The sequence below is a fragment of the Botryllus schlosseri genome, chromosome 3, assembly GCF_051294905.1.
Source record: "Botryllus schlosseri isolate E-star chromosome 3, Bs_hap1, whole genome shotgun sequence".
In the NCBI taxonomy this organism is placed as follows: Eukaryota; Metazoa; Chordata; class Ascidiacea; order Stolidobranchia; family Styelidae; genus Botryllus; species Botryllus schlosseri.
The window spans coordinates 7,228,663-7,251,239 of NC_137238.1; the positions used below are offsets into that span (position 1 = coordinate 7,228,663).

At 40.3% G+C, this 22,577-nt stretch overlaps 2 protein-coding genes across 2 annotated transcripts in view; both read left to right on the forward strand.

The window, feature by feature from the left end:
• Positions 1 to 21,494, forward strand: part of LOC145435601 (NACHT, LRR and PYD domains-containing protein 14-like) — an 83,893-nt gene extending 62,399 nt beyond the window's left edge. Inside the window, exons 10-13 of the mRNA XM_080312884.1 lie at positions 13,986 to 14,153; positions 15,641 to 15,808; positions 18,152 to 18,319; positions 21,321 to 21,494. Coding sequence (XP_080169010.1) covers positions 13,986 to 14,153; positions 15,641 to 15,808; positions 18,152 to 18,319; positions 21,321 to 21,494 — 678 coding nt within the window. The remainder of the gene's footprint in view (positions 1 to 13,985; positions 14,154 to 15,640; positions 15,809 to 18,151; positions 18,320 to 21,320) is intronic.
• Positions 1,154 to 13,876, forward strand: LOC145435368 (uncharacterized). The gene is made up of 6 exons (XM_080312645.1): positions 1,154 to 2,292; positions 4,045 to 4,207; positions 7,822 to 8,138; positions 10,431 to 10,598; positions 12,359 to 12,526; positions 13,844 to 13,876. The coding sequence occupies exons 1-6, from the start codon at positions 1,156 to 1,158 to the stop codon at positions 13,874 to 13,876; spliced, it is 1,986 nt and encodes a 661-aa protein (XP_080168771.1). The 5' UTR covers positions 1,154 to 1,155.
• Positions 21,495 to 22,577: the final 1,083 nt, after the last annotated feature.

Below are 22,577 nucleotides of genomic sequence, written 5' to 3' on the forward strand. Positions count from 1 at the left end.
ATTTGGACGTCCTCCGAGGACACTTTCAAAAAAGTAAAAAAGAGGACAAATCCACTTAAAAGAGGACGTATGTTGACCCTAGTTTAGATATGCCTACATTTGCCACCGAAAATTTTCGACCGTGAACATAAACAAGACGAAGCTGCGTTCCAATCTCACTGACAGTCACATGCATTCTTGGGAAGCGAGTGGCACAGTTGGTTAAGCACCAGCGTCACGACACCAATGGCAGTAGTTCGAATCCCGATTCGAACGAACTTCTATGAGTCGGAGGTCTACCTGGGCTCATTATCGCTAACCCTACTGCCCTAGCAGTGTCTTTAAAAGCCCAGTAAGGTGGTGAGCCGCGTCAGGAAGAAGTCGGCAGTAAAGAACAATTAAGTCTGGATGCATGAAAGAGAGAGAGAGAGTTAGGAGCGCGCAAGTGTGGAAGTCGTTCGGAACGAGTACGAAAGCAAAGATCCTGAACATTTAAATATCATTGTCGTGGTGTACATTACCTTAATAAACACCACTGTTGTATGTATTAAATGAATGAACAAACACACGCATTCTACGCCCGACACGCAGCCAGAGTTCACAGAACTTGCTTGATAACTTTGATCGATCACATATGTCTTCAGAGACTTCTAAAACTATTGAAGTAAATTACGGTTATAAATTCATTAAATACTATTTTCGTCTCCCTGCTTATACTTAAAGTCCACATCAAATACGATTTATTCGTAGTATAGGTGGATAAAGACGCGATTATTATATCTGTCCAGGTACCCGGCCCGCCAAGTGCTTCATTTTCCCATAACCAACCTACCGACTGGAGAAGTTGCCCATCCCTGATCCATTCTATAGGTATATGCGACGAGAAGCATAAATAACATTTTTAACGGAAAGGACACGTGCTTCACTAAATGTCATCACGGAATAAATTGACAAAGACGCATAAAATATAAACTTGGGAGACATCGGTCGAAAGTGTACGTTGTTGAAACGTAGATTAGTGTAGATCTCTGAAACTTAATGATGGTTCTTGTGACACAGGCTGGACATCTCGCGAATTTGAAAACTATCGAAATATTTAAAATATTAGTTTGTATTTGGTCTGTATTGTTTGACTGGGTATGGAACATCATTCCATAGGCTACACCATTTATAATTATGCTTTCAGAGAACAGATTTCTGGCAAAAACCAAGCTACACCTGAGAAGTAAAATAGGTGGCAGTAAACGTTTTTCCGGTCATCCTACCATAATGGTGGTAGATATGAAGGGCACCGGTGCAGGAATTTCGGAATCTGCAAATCGACTCGGCCGTGACATTGAAAAAATCAGCCTCGATCAAATTCACGATGCCGAACAAGACAAATGTTCCAATCATGTCACGATTCTTGGAGAAGCTGGAGCAGGAAAGACAACACTTTCAAAGATGTACTGCTTGGCTGTAGAAGAGGGAAATGTCAAGACACTCAACAATATCCAACTCGTTCATTTCGTTCCAGCTGCTACTCTTCAAAATCGGAGTATGACAACTGCCTTTAATCTTCTATTCACGGAGCAGATGACTCGGGGCCCTGATACCAAACTAAGTATACAGGAAGAGGAGGCTGGTCAAGAATGGTTATCAATTAATTCAGCAAAAATGTTGATAGTAATTGACGGTCTCGATCAATGCTTGGAAGAATTCGGTCGTGAAAAATATCCTATAGTCACTGCAACCACACCCGCAAAAGCAAATGATATTATTGCCAACATTATGTCCAAAAACATATGGCCCGATGCCCGCGTTCTCACTACAACGCGGTGGAACATATATTGGTATATTGAAGCTGATCAAAAGTCCGATAAAGTAGTAGGCTTGAGGGGACTAGATGATGAAACCTTGAGAGAGATAGCAGTCTCAAATTCAATTGATGGCGATAAGTTTCTCAATGCACTGAGAAATGCTCCACCCGAAATACTGAGTTTGTGTCGCAATCCCATGTTTTTCAATTACATGACGACCCTATATCAGAAAGATCCCTCTACCCTACCCGATAACCTTTCCGGTCTTGTGGCTGCAGTTTTTCGAGCATATCTTGATCCTTCATCCGTAAAACATTATGATGACATCACAAGGCTCGCTTACAACGCAATGCGGGATAATATATTCGTTTTCCCGGAAAGTTATTTGATTAAACACAAGGTCGATGCTAATGATTTGAATAAATTCCTGTCTACCGGAGCCAATCTCGAAGATAGTCGCGATACACCCTCGCCTTTCGACAAATTTGCCGAGTTCTCACACCAAACTATGCAGGTTGGTATGTGTATTATTTGTTCGGACAAATCCCAAATATTAAAATCATTCACTTTGAAATCAATTAATGTTGAATTATTTCAACTCACGCTTAATCAGTTGAATGTGTAAAACCCGTATAATTTATTATGGCCTGTGACTTCATCTAGCAATATCTAATACTTCTATTTGTTGTCTACCTTGCCAACAGTGTTTGCATTTGTTATATCTAGGCTTACCATATTTTGGAAATCCAAAAAGAGGACACTTTTTCAGAAATTTGCAACTTGCAAAACTGCAGTAGAATTCTCAAAAAACGGTGAATTTTTCCCACTTTGTGATCGGTTGACTAAGAAAAAAAAGGTCATCACTTCTGCTCAGAACTCAAAATACCGTTTTTCTCTCCACATTGCCAGGTGGATGACTAAAAAAAAGGTCATATTTTCGCTCAGAGCTACATTCACCGTTTTTCACTCCGAAATACCCGCCGGAGCGTCACTTCTGTCCTAATTTGCGGCATATCACTCGCAATTTCCTCTAAATCTGACCTAAATTTTCAAAAAAGAGGACAAAATCTCAAAAAAGAGGACAAAAGGGCGTCCTCCGAGGACACTTTCAAAAAAGTCGAAAAAGAGGACAAATCCTCTTAAAAGAGGACGTATGGCAAGCCTTATCTGATAGTAGTCGATCAACCTGATAACTAGGGCGACTTTTTTCGACATTTCAAACCAAGTCAAAATTTTGACAATGTTGTACCGTTGTACTACAACAAATTTTAATTATTCCTCCAATAATGCGTGATGTAACTACTGGAATTCTTCAGGGGTCCAGATTTCGTTAGAAAATATTTTTTTCGTGTAAAAACTTGTCAGTTTTCAAGTTAAAAAAATTTGAGGCGAAACTTCTTCGTAACGACAGACAGTTTCAACCAGAAAGGAAGATAAGTAGTACAATTCTAAGATTATGCGCGAAAACATCTAATTTGCACACATGAGGTCAAATTTTCGTCAAAATTAAGTTTTTTAGGGTAAAAAATGTCATATTTACACTTTCAAAGATATCTTTCTGCGCAGAATGAGCTCAACTCTTCTCCACGAGTAATTTGTACTTGATATAGTTTCGGAAATGCACACGCGTAAATTATGTTCAACGGAAGTTGGGCACAAAATTGGTTTTTCATCCTGCACAGTGCACATGCATTGAACACCTCACTCACAACTTTAGGTGATGGATGGGAAGAGTGGGAGATTCTCCACACCTTTTCTGACACTGCGGGATATGCCTGTCCCATAAACTGTGGCCTGCTCATCATTGTATACAAGTAAAACGCTGAACATTTAAATAGCGCTAATCATGTATAATGTAATCTGTGGGTTGAAATTTCTGCTGGCATTTTCCCGACTGGTGCATAATGACCAGTGGCATAATGCGAATAAGTGTAATTTCTTTCGAAAATCTCTTCAGTTACCGTATCACAAAGGCTGTCACACCAAGTGGATATCACAATTTCACTCGTAAAGTTGAAACAGACATATCTTAAACCTACTTTCGGTCGGATGAACCGTCTGGCGGGCCGGATGCAGCCCGCTGGCCGTATGTATGACAACACTGCTGTAGAGTAAAAGTGGAAGTAGTCTGAAACAGCCAATTGACTAAGTTGTGAAAGTAGCCACAACTTGCCGAACCACTCCGAAAAATTAGACATTCTTCTTACTGACCAACAATGCATAAAATAGGCATACTTCACACATAAAAAACATAATGCTTTCATAGGAATTTTGCTGCGCAATGCACGTCCTGAACCTTACTGGTGATGGAATCAAGGAATTCGTTACAAACCAACTGAACGACATTAGAATGCAGCTGACAAGACAATTGTTGTTTGGATTGATTTTGAATGATGAAGTTACCAAACCAATGGAGAAATACCTAGCAAGTATGAGTTTTCTATTACCTAGCGCTAACATTTAAGAGCATTTGATCCTTATATGCGGGAAATTATATGGAAAAAAAACCTCTCTACAACATTTACCTAGCCATCAATGCCTCTCAAACTTTTTATGGTCGCGACCCTAAATTTCGATTTGGAAATGTTGATCGACCTCACCTCTCAATTTGACGTGTTGTTTACTAAATAAATGGACAGCGCCTTCGGCCAACGGCATACATGGGAAGCTGGCGTCTTTGTGCGCAGTAATAACAATTATGAACTCCTCAAACTCCGTTCTTAGTTTGAGAAACTCAATAAAGACCATAGTGACGTAAATAGGTATTTTGGAACGAGCTCCATCCAAATCCAAACGAAGTATAGTCAGGTACTGCCACATGAAATAATGCCTCACGCAAAATTCAGATTACCCGGCCGCAAGCACCGTGTGTGAATCTACTGTACTGCTTACACATATCCCTACAGGTTACTTGTACTTTTCCCGGAAGGAGACTTACTGTCTTATTGATCGCAGCACAGTGCGAATCTACCACAAACATGATGTCCGATTGGCGAAACACAGTGTGAACATACCCTAAACAGGATGTCCGGGTGGCAATAAAGTCCGGCAAAGGGTAGCTGCATCTTGGTACGCAATCGTGAGACACGTATTGCAAATCCATAGTAGGTTCATTATCTATGATCTGTCACACTATACTAGAGTATGAAATCATCCCCGCAAAAAGACAAGAAACTTTAACGTTCTATGTCGTTTTAGAGCAGAAAACAGCAAGCATATACGGCGACGTCCGATCCGAATGCAATATATCTTAAATGACAGAATCATTAACACAGGAGATCGCGGTGCGATCAGTTATTCAAAAACAAGATTGAAATGACTCGAGGCAGATCATTGGTGATGCCAACTTAAATGCACGAAGATAACAAATACCATTTTCCAAATTACAACGTTGCTGCTATCGTTACCGAGGTTTGCTTGTACCCAGGACCATCCATTGGCGCGGAATAGTCCTGCACTTGTTATCAGAAGTCCCAACTTCCTCTACTTTACAAGTAATATGATCATGTGGACTGAGAGAGAATGGAAAATTAATAGCAATATATGCAATTAACAGTATTAAAAAAACTTCAATCCTGAGTTTCGCGCTTCGCGCGACCACGTGCGCGTCTACACCAATTTCCGCTTTTGTAGTAGTTTTTAAAAAGCCCCTCGTGAAGGGGTCTGGGGGCGAACCCCCACATACGGTTGGCTTATGGGGGCCCGACACCAAAGACGAAGTGCGGTTTCGTCCTGCGCCTACCCAACTAAAGTATTGATGATTACAATTACAATTAGCCTGCATTACGAATATTCAGTGTCTTACAATCGCGGAAATCTAAGGAGTATCGTCTCATAGGTATTGGGGTTTTGAATTATTTAATTTCTCGGCATTGTTAAGGCAGAATCGACCTATCAAATAGGCTTATTTGTAACTGATTTGATTAGAAATAACAGAAAAGGCCATATCAAATAGCATACAGACGTGCGTACGTACACTTTCAAGTTGACTAACAAGTAAAGGTGGTAGAATTCAGGTACGTGGGTGGTTCGATTCCGAGTCAAGTATTTACCTTTGAATCAAGGTCATGTTAGAGCAGTGGTTCTTAACCTTGCCCACAGCGCCCCCCAGGGGGCGCTGGCGATCTTGAAGTGGGCGGAAACGCTCAGGGGGCGGAAACGCTCAGGGGGCGATATGGGGGCGCTTGGCTCAGGGGGCGGTATGGGGGGCGCTGGAGAAAAATGGCTTCGCAGTAGATGGTGTGGTGATAGGACATATCCTTAATTAGTATTCAGAGCAAATTAACACCGAAAACTTCCTTACATATAGCCTTCAAATACATATAGGTTTAATTGTCCATGGGCGCCTAAATGACTGACACCGAATGTTCCTGTCTTGGCTATCTGAACCCCAAAAGACGAATTCCATATGGCAGGGAAAAATTAAATGTCAGTGAAGAAATACCAATTTGAAATCGTGTGCGTCTTTTAGTTTATTACGATTGGGCGACAGGGATATATTCCTGTTCGGCGATATCCCCGCTGAGCGATTCTATATTTTTTGATATTGGAGACAGGGGTCACGAAATAACATCATGCAACGAAGTCATACCAACGGGTTCGCCCGCCCGAATATGTTTAATTATTAGTAACGGGCCCTACAGTTTCCAAGAAACCTCACAATGTTCGCTTTAAGTTTTGATGAGTCGGCGCACACTCAACAACTCACTGCGCTGACCCTTGGATTACAGTACGTAACGACTAGAAGAAGGTAATAACTCCGGATTTGTTGTGCGCAACGTAGATTTTCTGTGCGCAGAGACCGTGTCAGCACTGCGCACGTTCGCAGCTTAGCGGGAACATTGCACCTCACTCAGCTCTACCGGTAAATGTGTTTACGTGAGCAGAGAGAGGATAAAAATTTATCTCAATTTACATGCAATTCCCGATGATATTGACCAATACAATCATTAATTAGTGAAATTTTTTGCGAGAATACCTGCCTCAGTAAATCGACACCCAATGTAGATACCTAATAGGCTATCAGCAAATAGCGGTCAGCCTATTGGGTTCTGGGAGTGAAGTCCCCCGGAAGTTTGGTTTATCACCCGATAGGGGCCCAGGACCAACGTTTTTTGTTTGGGGGGGGGTGACGAAGTGCTGTTACGGCCCTGGTAACGAATAATTGTACCTGCGGGCACGCCCGATTATGTTTAATTATTAATTACGTGCCCTTTATTTTCCTATACCACAGCTCACTCAGTGCTACTGGTAAATCTGATTACGTGGGCTGAGAGGATAAAAAGTTTATAGCGACTTATATATGTAATTACCACCTATTCATTCATGCATTATGGAAAATTTTGGTACCTAGGGCGATCAGGCCACACAAACTTTGCTGTCCATCAAAATCACGATATGGGGTTCGTGGGGGCGAAGCTCTCAGAAGTTCGGTTTATCACGCTATGGGTGCGCAAGGCAATCGTTTTTAGGGGGGTTGACGAAGTGCTGTTACGGCCCCCCCCTCTTACTCATTGTCTTTATTACATTCCTTACAATATGAAGTTGGGGGGCGCTGGAGCACGATAATTTTTGAAAGAGGGCGCTGGAAGAAAAAAGGTTAAGAACCACTGTGTTAGAGTATCAATCATTATGACGTCATACTGATACGGTAATTATCGATGGACGATATACGTATCTTAAAATACGTTATAATCAGCTCATCTTGATCAGAATAAAAGTCGAGTCTACCATAACTATAACATAGCACATCGTGACAACGCTGCTACAAGGAAATATTGTATGTAGACTTTTGCCATATGTTGTGTGAACGTATGTGGTGGAATTATGGGACCGACCATTCTCTTTGAAAAGATAATTCATAGCGGCAGGAAGCGTAAAGCGAAATTTCAGTACCGAATAACAGTTGCACTGTTGTAAAAGCAATAATAGACACGGATTCCACTACTCGAATCGTTTTTCCCACAGCCCTACTGATAATGATATGCTGACATGATATCAGTCAAATAGTAGTAATAAAATGATCGCGAAATATTTTTAACAGATAGAAAAACATCTATCCTGGAGTGTCGGAAGATTTTAATGGAACACCTTCATAGCTTGATCGAAAATGCCACCATACGAAATATGGAGACCATCATGATATTGAACGAATGCGGAGATGAGACGATTCAGCAGATCAACCAGAAAGTTGATAATATCATAATGAATCAACCTGGCCCATTGAACGGTCATATTTTGCTAGCTAAGATGACAGAACGGCTATCACCTCTTCAAGTAGTATACTGCGATCATTTCTATTTGGAGCCTCCAGTCATTGAACACTTCGTCCACATTCGCTCATATGCCAGGATATTCAAGGTAATAACAACATAGCGCACGTAAATAGTTAGAGAACGCTGATGTCATGAGATTGCCTAGTTTACGTCGCGATACAGATACATAATGTCAAATGTTACATTTCAAGTATTTACTGACTATATAGTCACAGCAGGCGAGTCAGTTCTGACCTATATGAACAGAACAGTGAACCCTTTGCCTTCTACTTACGAACCCCACAGTTGCTCGATTACACTGGTCTGCGCTACTTTTGCGCCAGGATTTCCTTTGGTCACATTTACCTAATTTGGGGTCGCTGAATCCGAATTTGTCATAATTTTTGTCCTATCACGAAACGTTTTTGAGATGATATATATGTGTCGATTAAAATTACTTTTTGGGTACTCAAGTAGATTTTGCCTGCTTACATTACTCATTCAAATGTTTTTCTGACTACTTCCTTTTTCTGGCCGAACAGATATTTGGATACTCTAGTTACTTTGCAATTTCTTTTTCGACAAGTAGCAAGTAGTTTAGGCATGAAATTGCACCACTGTCACGAGTTGAATTGCCATCAGAACTGCGTGAAATAGCCTTTGAATAACGGTAACTGAAAATACTTTGAATATTCGACCAATGGCAAGTCTCATTGACACATAATGTTATTTTGTATGTAGCCACCTCCTAGTAACTGCTTAGAGTATGCGACCCCATCCGCCGACTAAACATACTTGAACACGCTGGCTTAAGTACTTCTTGGACCTATCGTTTTCTTCCTCCACTTGAAGAAGTTTTGGCAGGTCTTTAGAATTACAACATTTACTTGTAATTGAATAGAAATGTGAGGCGTTACTTGTTTTACTTCAGTAGAAACGTTGATCACTTCCATCACCTCTGGTTCATAGCAGTGACGTGCGGTCCAATGAGGCAGGTGAGGAAGTGCCTCACCTGTCGTCTTGGGAAGTAAATGAAAATATTGAGAACCCATGATGAGTCGATGATTACGAAATTGGCCTGGTGTAAATGATCATAGTAGTCGATATACACCATGAATACCTCAAGACAAACAAACAAAACACGCGACAGCAATTTACGAAGACACCGTGCACAATTACCATCCACTTTGTCAAAATACTAAATGAAACATGCATCGAGCTGTTACATAGATATGCTTGACAAATTCTCTCTAGGAAGTTAAATGTTATTAACGGCGCGGTTGATGGGGACTTGAAACTTTTTTATAACAATAACACTCGTGATTTGGATGTGTTGGCCGATCAAAATCAATTGTGATAGGTCTATAACACTACGCCACTCTGATTTTGCATGAGACCATCGGCTTTATTATTAATATTATCACATTCTTTATATTCACAGTAGAACTGGTAAATACAAACATAATCCGGGAAGCAACCTGCCCCCAAATGAAAATGGCAATATGGAGTAAATTTTTAAAATATCAGTAATACAGTCAAATTGTTATTCCTATGTAATACATGGAGAAGTCAGATTACAGCATTGCAGTAGGTAGATGAAGAATTAGCAAGGGTTACAGAGCAGAGCAGAGCAGAGGTAGAGATGGTTGAAAATGAAGGATCGAATCACAGAATTTATGCTGAAGTGTTTTTTAACGTGATCTTTTGGATCATGTCGAATCGAAAGTTACCCGGAATCTTTTGGATATGTCTCATGAGTTTTTTTGCTTAGGACCCTTGTAGCGCCAATGACTATCGGTACAATGTTTATTTTGCATCGCCACATTTTCTCGCATTCCATTTTGAGGTCTGCGTATTTCGACTGTTTTTCTGATTATTTTTGCATTATATTGTGATCAGCTGGGACAGCCAGTTCAATGAACAAGCAATCTCTTTTCTTTTTTAGTTTGATCAAGGCAATAAGATGATTGAATATAGTGGAATATTTAGGTAGTATTCATTTTCATTAGGAATATTTTACAAGTAATATATACAATACAATCTTGTAGTGCCTGCACTGCATTCACATTTGCATTTGCACATGCACAGCAATGTGTACACCATGCTAGATTCAAAGTCCGCAAGTACCCGCCATGCGCGCATCACTTCGTTTGCTTGACTTGCTTTTTGTCGGAACATGCGGAATTTCACAGCAAAATTTAGCACCATGTTTATCTAAACGCTGTAACATAATTTGGTTTCCATTGTTGCCAATTTTCATTTTTCCCTAATATGTTTTTGAAAAGAAACGTATACTTTACACTGCTGCAATTTATTTCCTTGGTAAGATTTCATAGTCAAGTGATGGTTTCCATTCACTATCCTAATCAAAAATTTGACCGGTCTAACACTTTCTCAGGTCCAAACTGTGGCTATTCACGATACATCTTTGACGGAAAGCAATCTGGCAGAGTATCTGAAACATTTACCGCTATTTCATTGCGACGAACTGCTTATGTATCACTGTAATCTCACCAAGGATGATGATCGACTTGTTACGCGCACTTGGAGGAAACATGGAATTCGGGTATTTATCTCCGATATCTATATCTAGTTTTACAACTAATAAGTGGTACAAAGCTAGAAAATAGCTTTTTTGACAATTTTAATAGTGGAAATACTTAGAAATACTTGAAAATAGCATTGGTATTCGATACTACAGCGCAGTGGTCTCCAAAGTGCGCGATATTTACAAATTGGGTGATTGAGGGACGCTGGGGGAAGACAGGGACGGTAAGAGTGAACATGGGGCTATGCACTATCGAAAATTGGTGGGTAAAATCTGTAAATTAATTGCCTCCTATGTGCAGGGTGCACCAATGTCGTACAAGGTGTATTCAATCGAAATTCGTCACCAACACAGAGTTCTCTAACTAACCAGATATACAATCAATCAATCAAACAACCAAAAGACTAATTATTCAGCGACATTTAACGAGCGCAAGTCATCACCTGAGCACACATTCAAACTCATATACAGCCACGATGATGAAGTTTCAAGACCATCGCACCACAACCACGTTCGACGATTTGGAAGAGAAATTGTCCTATACGATTGTTTTCACGGATCGTGCTGTCTGTCTGATCTCTCGATCCAAGCCTCATGCATCGACATGAATTCATTTTTAATGTCAGTATTCTACGTCTTCACGGGCATGTGTGAATTAGAGAAGGTGCAGACAACCAGCTGTATTCAATGCTTTTCTTAAGAAATATGCGTGACGCACGCGATTTCAAATACTGAATGTTTTGGCCAATCAACAACGGTCATTTTGGGTCAAGGTTTTACCGCATTTATCCTGCGTTTTTCGCACCGCATTTTGGCCGTAGCTGCTATGTAGGCCAAAACTATATGTTTTATGTGTCTCGGCGCGGGGGTAAAGGCGACCTCGAAATACCGTTACACACCCCGATAGACTAAAGCAGCCCAATGCTCTTCGTCGACGTTAAGCAATGCTAGGAATATTCTGTAAATTATGCGTATACAAATTAAAATTATCTGGTGTTTGCAGATATGGCCTTGCTCTTTCCTTCCCTCTACCCTGCCCGAGTATAATCAGCGTAAGTTAGACCTTTTCAGAGAAAGTATTGTCAGACAAATCTTAATATAACATCAAATCAATTTGTGTAATACCAAGGTCGGCACATTTTCATTCTCATGAAATTCAGCAATCGCTTTGTGCCGTCGCGACCCGAATTCATACCCTTCGCGACCCATACTTTAGGAACCCCTGTCATAACAAGTATAAAATTGATTGCTCAACGAAATGATTCGTTTTAAGAACACATGAGTAACTAAATAAGTACGCATACAATTGAGCTTTGAGTGTGAAACAGGCGGAATAACTCTGATAGTATAAGGCTAGTAAATAAGCTCGATCAGGTGGACGATCCCAAGTGATATCAAATAATTCATTTCCCATTATGCCCGGCACAAAAACAATTTTATTCAAACATTTGAAAATGTGACCTTTTCCGTGTCAAGCGTGAATAATAGAATAGTAAATTACATTTCCACGATGTTTGTGGAATACATGTCTGCAGGGTCCCTTCAAAAAGGGCATACTTGGAAAATATACATTTAATATCCCTATTTATGATGCTGCGGCCCGCGGCGTCATCAAAAACAAGGAAATGGGCCCACGAGCTCATTTGAGTTTGAGACCTCTGATCTAGAGATCAATTGGGTGTTTGTCGCGATTAACGACCTCAATCTACATCGAGCTGGAACGCGGCGTGAATCGAAAAAAATGCTTGAATACTAAAACAACGATCCGACCATTTTAGCTGAATATACTTAGCGTCATTGACGAGTCGATGAATGAAGATGGGTACGAAGTAATCGCTCACATTGCGAACCTCTCAGAATGCAAGGAGTTAGCGATACAACAAAACGGCCTCACAAAGATAAAGTTGCAAGGATTATTGCACGGCTGTCAAAATCACGATACCAAGGTAACGTTGACTGGGTCACAGTTTGGACGATATGTAACCGCGTGTATTAAGCAGTGTTGGGATCAAGTCACTACCTTCGAGTCACGAGTCATCTCGAGTCATTGCAGATTTTGACTCGAGTCAAGTCAAGTCAATCGATTTTCGAAGGTGACTCAAGTCAAGTCAAGTAACTCGATTTTTGGAGGTGACACGATTCAAGTCGAGTCAAGTCAAGTCAAGTCACGAGTCAAGTCACAATTCAAGTCAAATTGAATTTTCGAAGTAAGAGTGATGATTCAAAGTCATAACATTTTGCCAGCTGTGAGAAAGACGATTAATTAGCCATTTATCTTGAATAAAATAAAGAATATAATGTTCAATAGACATGTAAAATTGCATTGTATCGCACACGCACACGTAGAACAAAGTAGTAAGAAAATACGTGAGTAACTGTATAGTTACATGCTACACTATGTTATTAATGTTATTATCAGCCAAAATAGAGATTCGAATACGAAGCCTCGAGAAGTTCAAACAAATTGATGTGGTACAATACACTACCCAGCTTTACATCCGTGAGAATTAATGCATGAACTATATTCATTCTATTTAAATCATACAAGATGGTTGGTAAAGGTGACCACTGCGCAATGTAAGCACTGAACCATTTAAGAAACAGGGATACGTTGCTATTAATCTACTTACTACTATACGGCAACGTAAGCTGTGATCATTTCGTTTGCGGCCAATATATTTGTGATGTAACAATGGAGGACCAGTGAAACGTACAGTAATTGAATGACTAGTTGCTCTCACAAGTGTCACCGGCGTATCGCCAATGATCCGAATATACACATGATACAGGGATTTGGTCGAGACCGTTTACTTATTGAGGACTTGAAATTGACTCGTGAATTTAGCTCCGAGTCACGAGTCAATCCGCATTTCTGAAGCCCGAGTCAAGTCAAGTCAAGTCATTTTTGCAAAGTAACTCGAGTCAAGTCAAGTCATACGAAAAATTTGACTCGAGTCTGACTCGAGTCATCCCAACACTGGTAGTGACAATCCGGTTTTATCCTGAGAATTAAAGATGCCTGTGTTTGAATCGGATTATTAACACATATACACCCATCTTGATAACAGCTGATGCCACTGATCGGTCCTTGCTTGCATAATATACCCGTTCCCCATTCCTTTTTAATCTTAAATTATTGCTGGCATAATTCCATTACTGTAGACGTGTAGACCATCTTCCAACTCCAACTGACAGCATAACATATAACAGATTTGTCGTTGCACATTATCAAGAAATATAACATCCCATTCCATGAATTACAGTTTCTGTTGAACGAAGGTAAAGTACCAAATTAAGAACCATTCGTGGTCATATTCGAAATATACGGCCATCGTGCAGGTGATCCCTAATAACTGACATTATGTTAGGTACTACTAATTGATAAGGATTATTCTATCGTTTCAGCTGCCAAACATCACTATCATAGACGAGTTTATGGAGGAAGATGGATATGAAATGCTAACTCACATCATGAAGGAGTCCGACTGCGATGAATTAGTGCTGCAAGGATGCCGTCTCACCAGGAGTAAATTGGATGGAATATTGCGCGGATGCCGCATTCAAAATATACAAGTGCGGCATAACGTATGACTCGGGATATTTCTGAAACCATGTCGCTGATTAAGTTGAAACAGCGATTTTTATGCATATATCACCTTTCTTCTGTCCCATTCTCAAATCCTTAAATATTAACCACAATGCGACATCTTTCATATTTAAAAAAATTCTGAACGATCCCATTTCAAACCCAACCTCAAATACACCACAATTCGTCTACTAACTATACAAACAAGGTGTGGAAGTTGGCAAACAACAACATACCGATATAGAAATCCTAACTTACATATCATGAGTCATGACGATACCAGCGATTTAATTAGCTATGGATGTCTAATATGATATCGCGAAGCTGGTGATTTTGAGATTCGGTGTGGATTGGTGCGCATTTGTTCATAAGCGGCGCATGAGCGTAGATGTAAGTCAAATAGGCTTTTCTGAAAAAATTGTTGATAATTTAGTTTCCCGGTAAAACATCGATCATTGATTGATTGTTGAATGATTTAGTTGGATTCACACCGAAGAGGGAGAGAGAGGGAGAAAAAAAAGATGATGATCGCTTTCAAACAGAATCTTTCAGAAGTTGGCATCATCCCTAGTGAATGTATCCTTCGCATATACTTCCATCATAGGACATAAGTAGCCTACAACTGGGCCGGATAGTGAAACGAAACTAACGCATATCCAACCTCATCGCTAATAATAGATTTGTTCGCGCGAGAAACCGGGAAGACGGCAGATCAGTGATCACGAGGGCTATTTTTATACATGTCAAAATAAGTTGAAATTGCAGCGTTCGGTCAAAAAAAAATTCAAAATTTTGTACAAAGTCAAAAAGTCTTTGCAGCCTGCATTTCCTTTGTATCGTATATTTTACACTGTCGGTGAACTTATCATTTGACATTTTACAGCTTATAGCCTACTTCATAGGCCCACCGTTGTAGACGGCCCATTGTCTGCTCATTGTGGATCATAAACGGTCAAATGAATCAAATAGGTTGATATCGTGTTATGCTCACCGTACCGGAATATCCCAACTCAAGCAAGACTATGCAGGCATTGCATGGTTCTTATATCAAGAAGCGCACGATGAAAACTTGTGATATAGACAACATTGTCAGAATGAAGCAACAAGATGTGCCAATTCAGTGTTTCCAGCCAATAACTGCTGTTGTTAAACGTTCTTTCTCTATTCTAGGCAAGCTACGTAGTAATGACAGACACTTTCCAAGCAAAAATGAAGATAAGGAGGCTACTACCATTCTACCCATTTGCGCGAAAACACTAAATTTGCTTACGTGAGCTCAAACTTTTTGAAAAAATGAAGATTTTTAAGGTCAAAATATTCCGTTTTTAAGAATAAAAAATCACCCTTTGTGATCACTGACTTCTGCCAGAGATTTGCTATCAAGTCACATCCATGTACTAGGCGTGAAGAGTTTTATTTAGTTAGCGTATCACTACCTGGGTACATAGGTATGTTCAACTTTTTGTCCTTTTAGTTACAGACACTGGTAATATTTGACGAATGGATGAACGAAGATGAATACCAGCTCCTTGCTGATGTTCTGAAGCTGGTACATTGCCAGACGTTGCAGCTGTCTAGATGTTGTCTCAACAAAACGAAGTTGCGTGGATTATGGCGCGGATGTCGGAACCAACAAATTCAGGTGCGCTGTAACGAAACGCCCTTAAGCGGTGGCCACACGGACGCAATGTTCACTCGTGACGCCACTCGTGGAAATGTCTCTTTTTCACCAAGACGAGTGTTACATAATGATGGGGTGGAATCGGTTATTTGAGCACGTTTTTCTCGTGCGAGAAACTGCACCGCTACGGCTTTAGCGATGGGCTAGCACACTTGACTTATTTTGACATCATTCGAAAATATATTCTGCCATACAATGTTATCCAACCGGATCATACGGTAGAAGTTGAAAACAAGAACTAAATGCTATATATACACAGTCCAAGGTAATGTCCCCTTTCAATTATCACTCACCAGCTCACTGCGCGGTCCCTTGGACAACAGTGCGTAACGACACGTTTTTCTGTGCGCGTTGACTTTAAAAGCAAAGCGCGGCCTAGAGGGAACAGTGGTTCAAGGCATTGATAACAGCTAATTGTAGAGGCAATACTTTTACAGGCAGTGGTAATGGCATTTGTATTCAATAAATGAACACATATTTCAGCAGTTAATAGCGCCTACTGTATTGGCTAGGTGGTCAGTTTAGGAGAGATTTGCGGGACACAACACATGCTCGATGGATGAAGTCACCACGATGATCAAATCGGAAGAACGGCGTGATAAAATATCCAGTGGTAGCCTTGATCCCTTCATAACATACATATGTTGGTTATATCATTGATAGTTTTTTCATGGCATTTTGGAATCTCTTCGGGGCGAGCTCGAAGAATCCCTAAAATTATATCGTACCTTAATATAAATTAGAGTAATATTTAAAAACTTATACAACTCTTTCAAAATTTTTTTGTGCTTGGCGCAATTTGACGTTACCAGATATCCTGATTATTGGATATCCTTCCCCCAAGAAAAAATACGCATGACTTATAGAAATGGGTATTTCAGCGTCGGCGTCGAAAACTTCGATAAATATACAAATATGTTGAATTTGCTATAGTGAAGAAATGCCAATTGGAAACTGTGTGCATCTTTTACTTTAATACGTTTGGGCTATTTAAATATCTTTTGACATAGCAGACAGGAGGCCACGAAATAATAACACATAACGAAGTCGTTATACCAACGGGTCCGCCGAATAGGATTAATAATTATTTACGAGCCTTACATTTTCCAAGACACCAGACTCAGCGATCTGATTGCGTGAGCAGAGAGTTTAATAAAATTGATAGCAATATATGCCTGCCTCACTAAACAGTACAACAAATGTCGCTGGTAAGGAGCGGTAAAATGGTGCTAGAGCCGAGATTTGCACCTATTTGAATATTATAAGATTCGTTTTTGCTATTACGAACACCGTACAGTTCTATATGCTGAAATGTATTATCTACTTAGGTCCATGTACACGGCGAAGGTCTCGGAACAACTGATCCATATTTCACAATGATTTTTTTTTCTCGGCTGTGATGTATTCAGTCGTGCGACAAGGGAAGTAGCGAGTGAAACGCGTCGGAAGCGACTCCACTAGCGACCTCGCTAACGACCTCGCTAGCGCTGTTGGGGGTTTATCTAGGCTCCTCCTCGCCTTCTCATCTGCCTAAGCAGTGTCTTACGAAAAGCCTAGACGTGGGCCGTGCTAGAAGTCGGGTGTTACGGAACAAAATATATCGACCTGGTGCAAATGACCATAGTAGTCGACAAACACCATGAATACCACAAAACAAAAACAAACCTCGCTAGCGAAAGAGCGGAGCAAAAAAAGAAAGGAAGTCGCGAGTGAATTTCGATACCGTATGCACACCGCAGTACGATTTCGGAAACATATAGCACTGATGAATTCGTTAATTGAGTGCGCGCTCAGAATTGCACTCCTATCACCCAGCAGAAAATGGAACATTACTGTTAATATTGATGCTTCGCGACCGTTGAATGGCTAATTTCAGCCAAAACAATTCGAATGTAAATACTTGACAATTTCGAACCATCGAAAGCAAAATTGTATTCAAAATATGGGAAACCTAGGAAGTATGGGAAATGTAACATATACGGTATGGAATAATGTGGCTACTCTATCTATTCGTAAGTATGTATAGAAGTAGTGAGGTAAGTACAGAATATGGCCAAGCCGATATCAAACTATACTGTGTCCTGCGGAAAGTCAGACAAATAGATTAATCTTCACCGAGCGGAATAAAAAATGTTTGTATTTTAACTTCTGGCGTTGATCTGTATTCTCCATTTCTATTGCAACGCCATACTTACTATATTCTCATTCCATACTCAAAATATCGTATATGGAACGGTGTTTTTGGTCACGAAAAGATAAAATGAAGATTGCAACATTGTAATTGTGAAATATTTTATCATGCAGCTTGCTCAGTTGTTCATATCAGATCCTGACATGCCGCCGGATGCATATTGTGAGGTTACAGAGGTTTTGAAAGTCACGAATTGCCAGAGCATGCAGTTAAATGACTGTAATTTGTCAAAGCAGGATCTACAATGTTTCGGAGCGGGCTGCCGGGAGAGTCAAGTCCTAGTAAGTGTCATCAATTGCTTGTTTATGCCACGCTCTTATGTGCATAAAAACGTCAAGTGGACCACCAACATAGGTGCCAAAGTTGCCCCCCCCCCCCAAAAAAAAAAGACCATTACTGTGACAGCCGGTTCAGTTTATAATTTTAAATAACTGATGATGATACACCAAATTAATGAAGTATACGCGGTCGGCAAGAAGACAACGACCAGACTGAACCATGTCGACACGACAGTACAGGCCCAATAATATTCAGTCCATACACAATCCAGCTTGTTATTGAATTCGTATTAGTCACCCGATCAATCTGATTGCTCGGATATATAATTTTCGAAGTTGTCTGGTGCACAAGACTATTGTGGTCAAAGCCCCATAGACGCCAAACCCACATACAACAACAACAATAACTTCCGTAGTCGATGATCAACGATTCTATACTGAAGTACGGCGAAGCAGACAACGACAGACACAAGATAGAAAGTTAACGACACGATCATCACTAAGAGAAATGTATTAGGGGCCGTATTGAACACAGCTGCTACATTTTCATTTTGACCAGTCTTTTATACTTTGACGGGGTATGTCAATCATTACACACAATGGGATTGATACATTACGAATATATCTAAACTAGGGTCATTTTTTCATTTTGCTCAACGTTATTCACTTTTTAGTTCAATCCTATTCAATCTACATTTTTCAAATCTGATCGAGTGATATACAATGGCCCGAATTCAAAATAGAGCAATTTTATCAAGTCTCAACAGTTTCTGGCCCCATTTTCCACGTATATCAGGGATGATCGACGGAATGCCAGTAATGTGGGGACTTCACTAATTTTGTCAAAGTTATAATAGACTGTCTGTCTTGGTTATTCTTATAGTCTCGAGTCATATAACTTGACACAAATTGACTCGAGCCAGGTCGACTAATCAAATCGTCACCCGGGTTATTATAACCCTGGCACAATATAACAGAGAGCTGCTCAATTAAAGCGACTGGCGCAGTGTGCTAAGCAATACACTGGCACGACACCTATGGCTGCTGATTGGTGTGTCGGCTCTGCCATGTTTGTATGTGTCAGAGGCTTATTTGGACTCCTCATCGCTGACCGTACTGCATATTAGGGATGGTGTGAACGTGAGGTTCAAGTTCGCGTTCTGTGTGTGCGCGTCAGAAATTCATAGGTTCAAGTTCACAAACGAACCTTGGTAGGTTCTGCACTATGAACCTTTTTCATGTATTACAATTTTCACTTCATTATAACATCGTTGGTTGAAATTTATCGCATTTCAACTGCGGGCCACTCTATGCAGGGCGCTGGCACAATTTGAAGAAAAAAAATCAATACTAAAAGAACATGCACCTTGACAATCTCAAAAATTTTACTTGCTTCGTTACAGAAGTTTGCTCGAAATATCTAGCTTTCCGTTTGTGAATATTTAGTGACTCTCTGCTGCGGGCTTGGCCCACAATCACACAACATAAAGAGCGAAATACACTATATCTATAGGTCAGGGGTGACCAACCTGCGGTCGTTGAAGGAAATTTGTGCGGCCGTGGACATGGACACGTAATTCAATAAGCATGTGCTGGCGGCCGTCGAATGCAATTTGAATTTACGAATTGACTTCCGATTTCCTGAGAGATTTTAACTTATCTTGAAATTTTCTTCGCGCTGCGCGCGATTCAATGTGTCCTAATTTTTGAATTTTAATACATAGTGGCGCCCTTCCAATCAGCGCCCACAGTACATATTCGAACAGCAGAGGAAAATAATGCGCCCCATGTTGAAATACAAACTCGCAATCGTGTGCTCCTAACTATACCCACAATCCTGATGGGAGGTCAAGAAATAACGGCACAAAGTGACTAATAACAATTGGCCCACCCGAAGACGCATCATGATTTATAACTTGCCTTAAATTTTAGAAAACACTCTCTTCATCAACTTTATCAGTGAATCTGATCACATGGGCTAATAAAGGATAACAGTTTGATAGTGATATATAAAACTACTAAGATTATTGACGAAATTCATTAGTGAAACTGAAAATATTTTCACGCTTCGCGCGACTATGAGCACTCCCATAACTTGGCCAGTCACCACTCGCGACTCTGCTGCGTATAGTAAGCCTATATGAATAGTTAGCTTAGTCCGGAGTTCACCGGAAATGTCCATGGCCACTTTAACATGGGTTTTGGCGTTCAGCCATAGTTCATTACGACTATGCCCTGGAATGCGGCCGTATAGGCTACATCAGTAGTCAAAATGAACTCTACCATGTTTCTATGTGTCGGAGGTTTATCTGGGCTACTCATCGCCGATCCCGCTGCTAACGCAGTGCATTGATAAAAAGCCCAGAGGCAGAGTGAGCCGAGCTCCAAAGAAGGCAGCAGAGACCCGAAGTGAACGCAAGGAAAGCAAGAATAAATGTATGAAAGTGTGGGAGTGCGCGAGCATGAAAAGAAGTGCAAAAGACCGAAAGCAAATATACTGAACTGTACTAAATGCACTGTCGTGGCGCACAAGGCCTTCACAGGCGATAAGCGCCACTGTTGTTGTGTGTAATAATAATAATAATAATAATAATAGTCAAAATGATTGAGAGGGGGGAGTGATGAATGGATGCGTGACTGAACGTCGTCTATAAATCGTACCTAAAGCATGAATATGATAAATATTACAACATTCATTATCGTGGTGCAAATGATCCGAATAGGCAATAAGCACCAGAGATTGTTCAATAAACAATAAAGCAAATATATTCAAGACATAGTTGCTGACTGTAGATATCTTGGAAATGTCGGTACAACTGTACGTACCACCTCCAACTTATAATTTTATAGTCCTGTTTCGCCTAATCAGTACAATTACAATTATCAATAATACAACGTCAAATTTACCTTACAACAAAGAAATGTTTTATATACCAAGATTGCACATAAATTATGAAGTAATGCAGATTCCGGAACTTTCAATGTAAATGCTTGTGTGTTCCAGCTTCGAGACCTCACAATTGCTGAGACATATTCTGTCGCTAATCACGATGATGTATCAGCTCTCTGCGACTTGATGACATTTGCTTTACAACTGTATATTTGCAATTGGAAAATCGACCATGAAGGGATTCTGAGACTGAAAGACGCGGTTCGGCGCAGTGATTCGGAGGTTTGACCTTTATTACATTTCAAGGTAGAAATTAGTAATAAGTTATAGGTAGGTCGATTATTTTTTGACAATGGAAATGAAGTCAGTTTTGTCAAAATTGTAGGGTTAATTCACAACTCGTCAAAATTGTGTAGTAGAAAGTCGAAATATTTTCGCACACTGCGTTTCGTTGGTGTCACAGAGGTAACTGTCGGTGAACTTATTATTTGACATTTTACACCCTGTAGCCTACTTTATACGTCTACACTTTTGTAGATGGCACATTGTCTACTCATTGTAAATAATAAATCATCCGACGAAATAAATAAGCTAACATGACATTATAATCGACACACTCAAAAACAAGTGAAAGTTCTGCTTGATCCGAAGTTTTTACAAGCTCACTCAAAAAGCTTAAGTCAGAATGAGAAACGTGACAGCGTGGCGGATATTTGTTCTTGGTTATAGCACAGCGGTTATCAATGTAATGATCGACCGCTAGATGTTAACAAAACTCAGGTTTTAGTTGCGGTCTAAAATTATCGGCACGAAGCAACACGTGAGTAACTAGCACTCAAACAGGGTCGTAACCAAGTCACAAGGGTTCTAGTCACAAGTCAATCTCACTTTTATAGTTTTGACTCGAGTGAAGTCGAGTCATTTTCAATTCATAACCGAGTCAAGTCCTAGTCCAGTTCACGAAGATCAGTGTCGAGTCTGAGTCATTGTGTTGACTGTTCCGTTCTGAGTTAATGTCATGTGAAACCCACTTATCACAACTCTGGTCTGTGATATCGAATGCTTAGCATTCATAATATACTCATCTTCCTCACTTTTAATAGTTTCTGGTAGCATTTTCAAGTATCAGTATTGATACGAAATAATAATAGTGGGATTATACTTTAGTAGTTTTTGAATGTGCAATGAAATGCCTGCGTCTTGGTAGACAAGTCTCGACTCATATGAATTGGTCCGAGTCATGCGCACGCGCAATATTTCGAGTACAAGTCGAGTAAATACACAATTTGACTCGAGTCGAGTCTTCATTTTTCGGAAAATGACTCGAGTCAAGCCGAGTCACCAAAGAATCGCGACTCGAGTCTGACTGGA

Excerpts from the sequence above, each read along its gene's own strand:
- LOC145435368 (XM_080312645.1), top strand. The coding sequence starts at position 1,156 with ATGCTTTCAGAGAACAGATTTCTGGCAAAAACCAAGCTACACCTGAGA. Across the intron at positions 8,139-10,430 it reads CATATGCCAGGATATTCAAG|GTCCAAACTGTGGCTATTCA; the intron begins GTAATAACAACA and ends ACACTTTCTCAG. Across the intron at positions 10,599-12,358 it reads GGAGGAAACATGGAATTCGG|CTGAATATACTTAGCGTCAT; the intron begins GTATTTATCTCC and ends CGACCATTTTAG.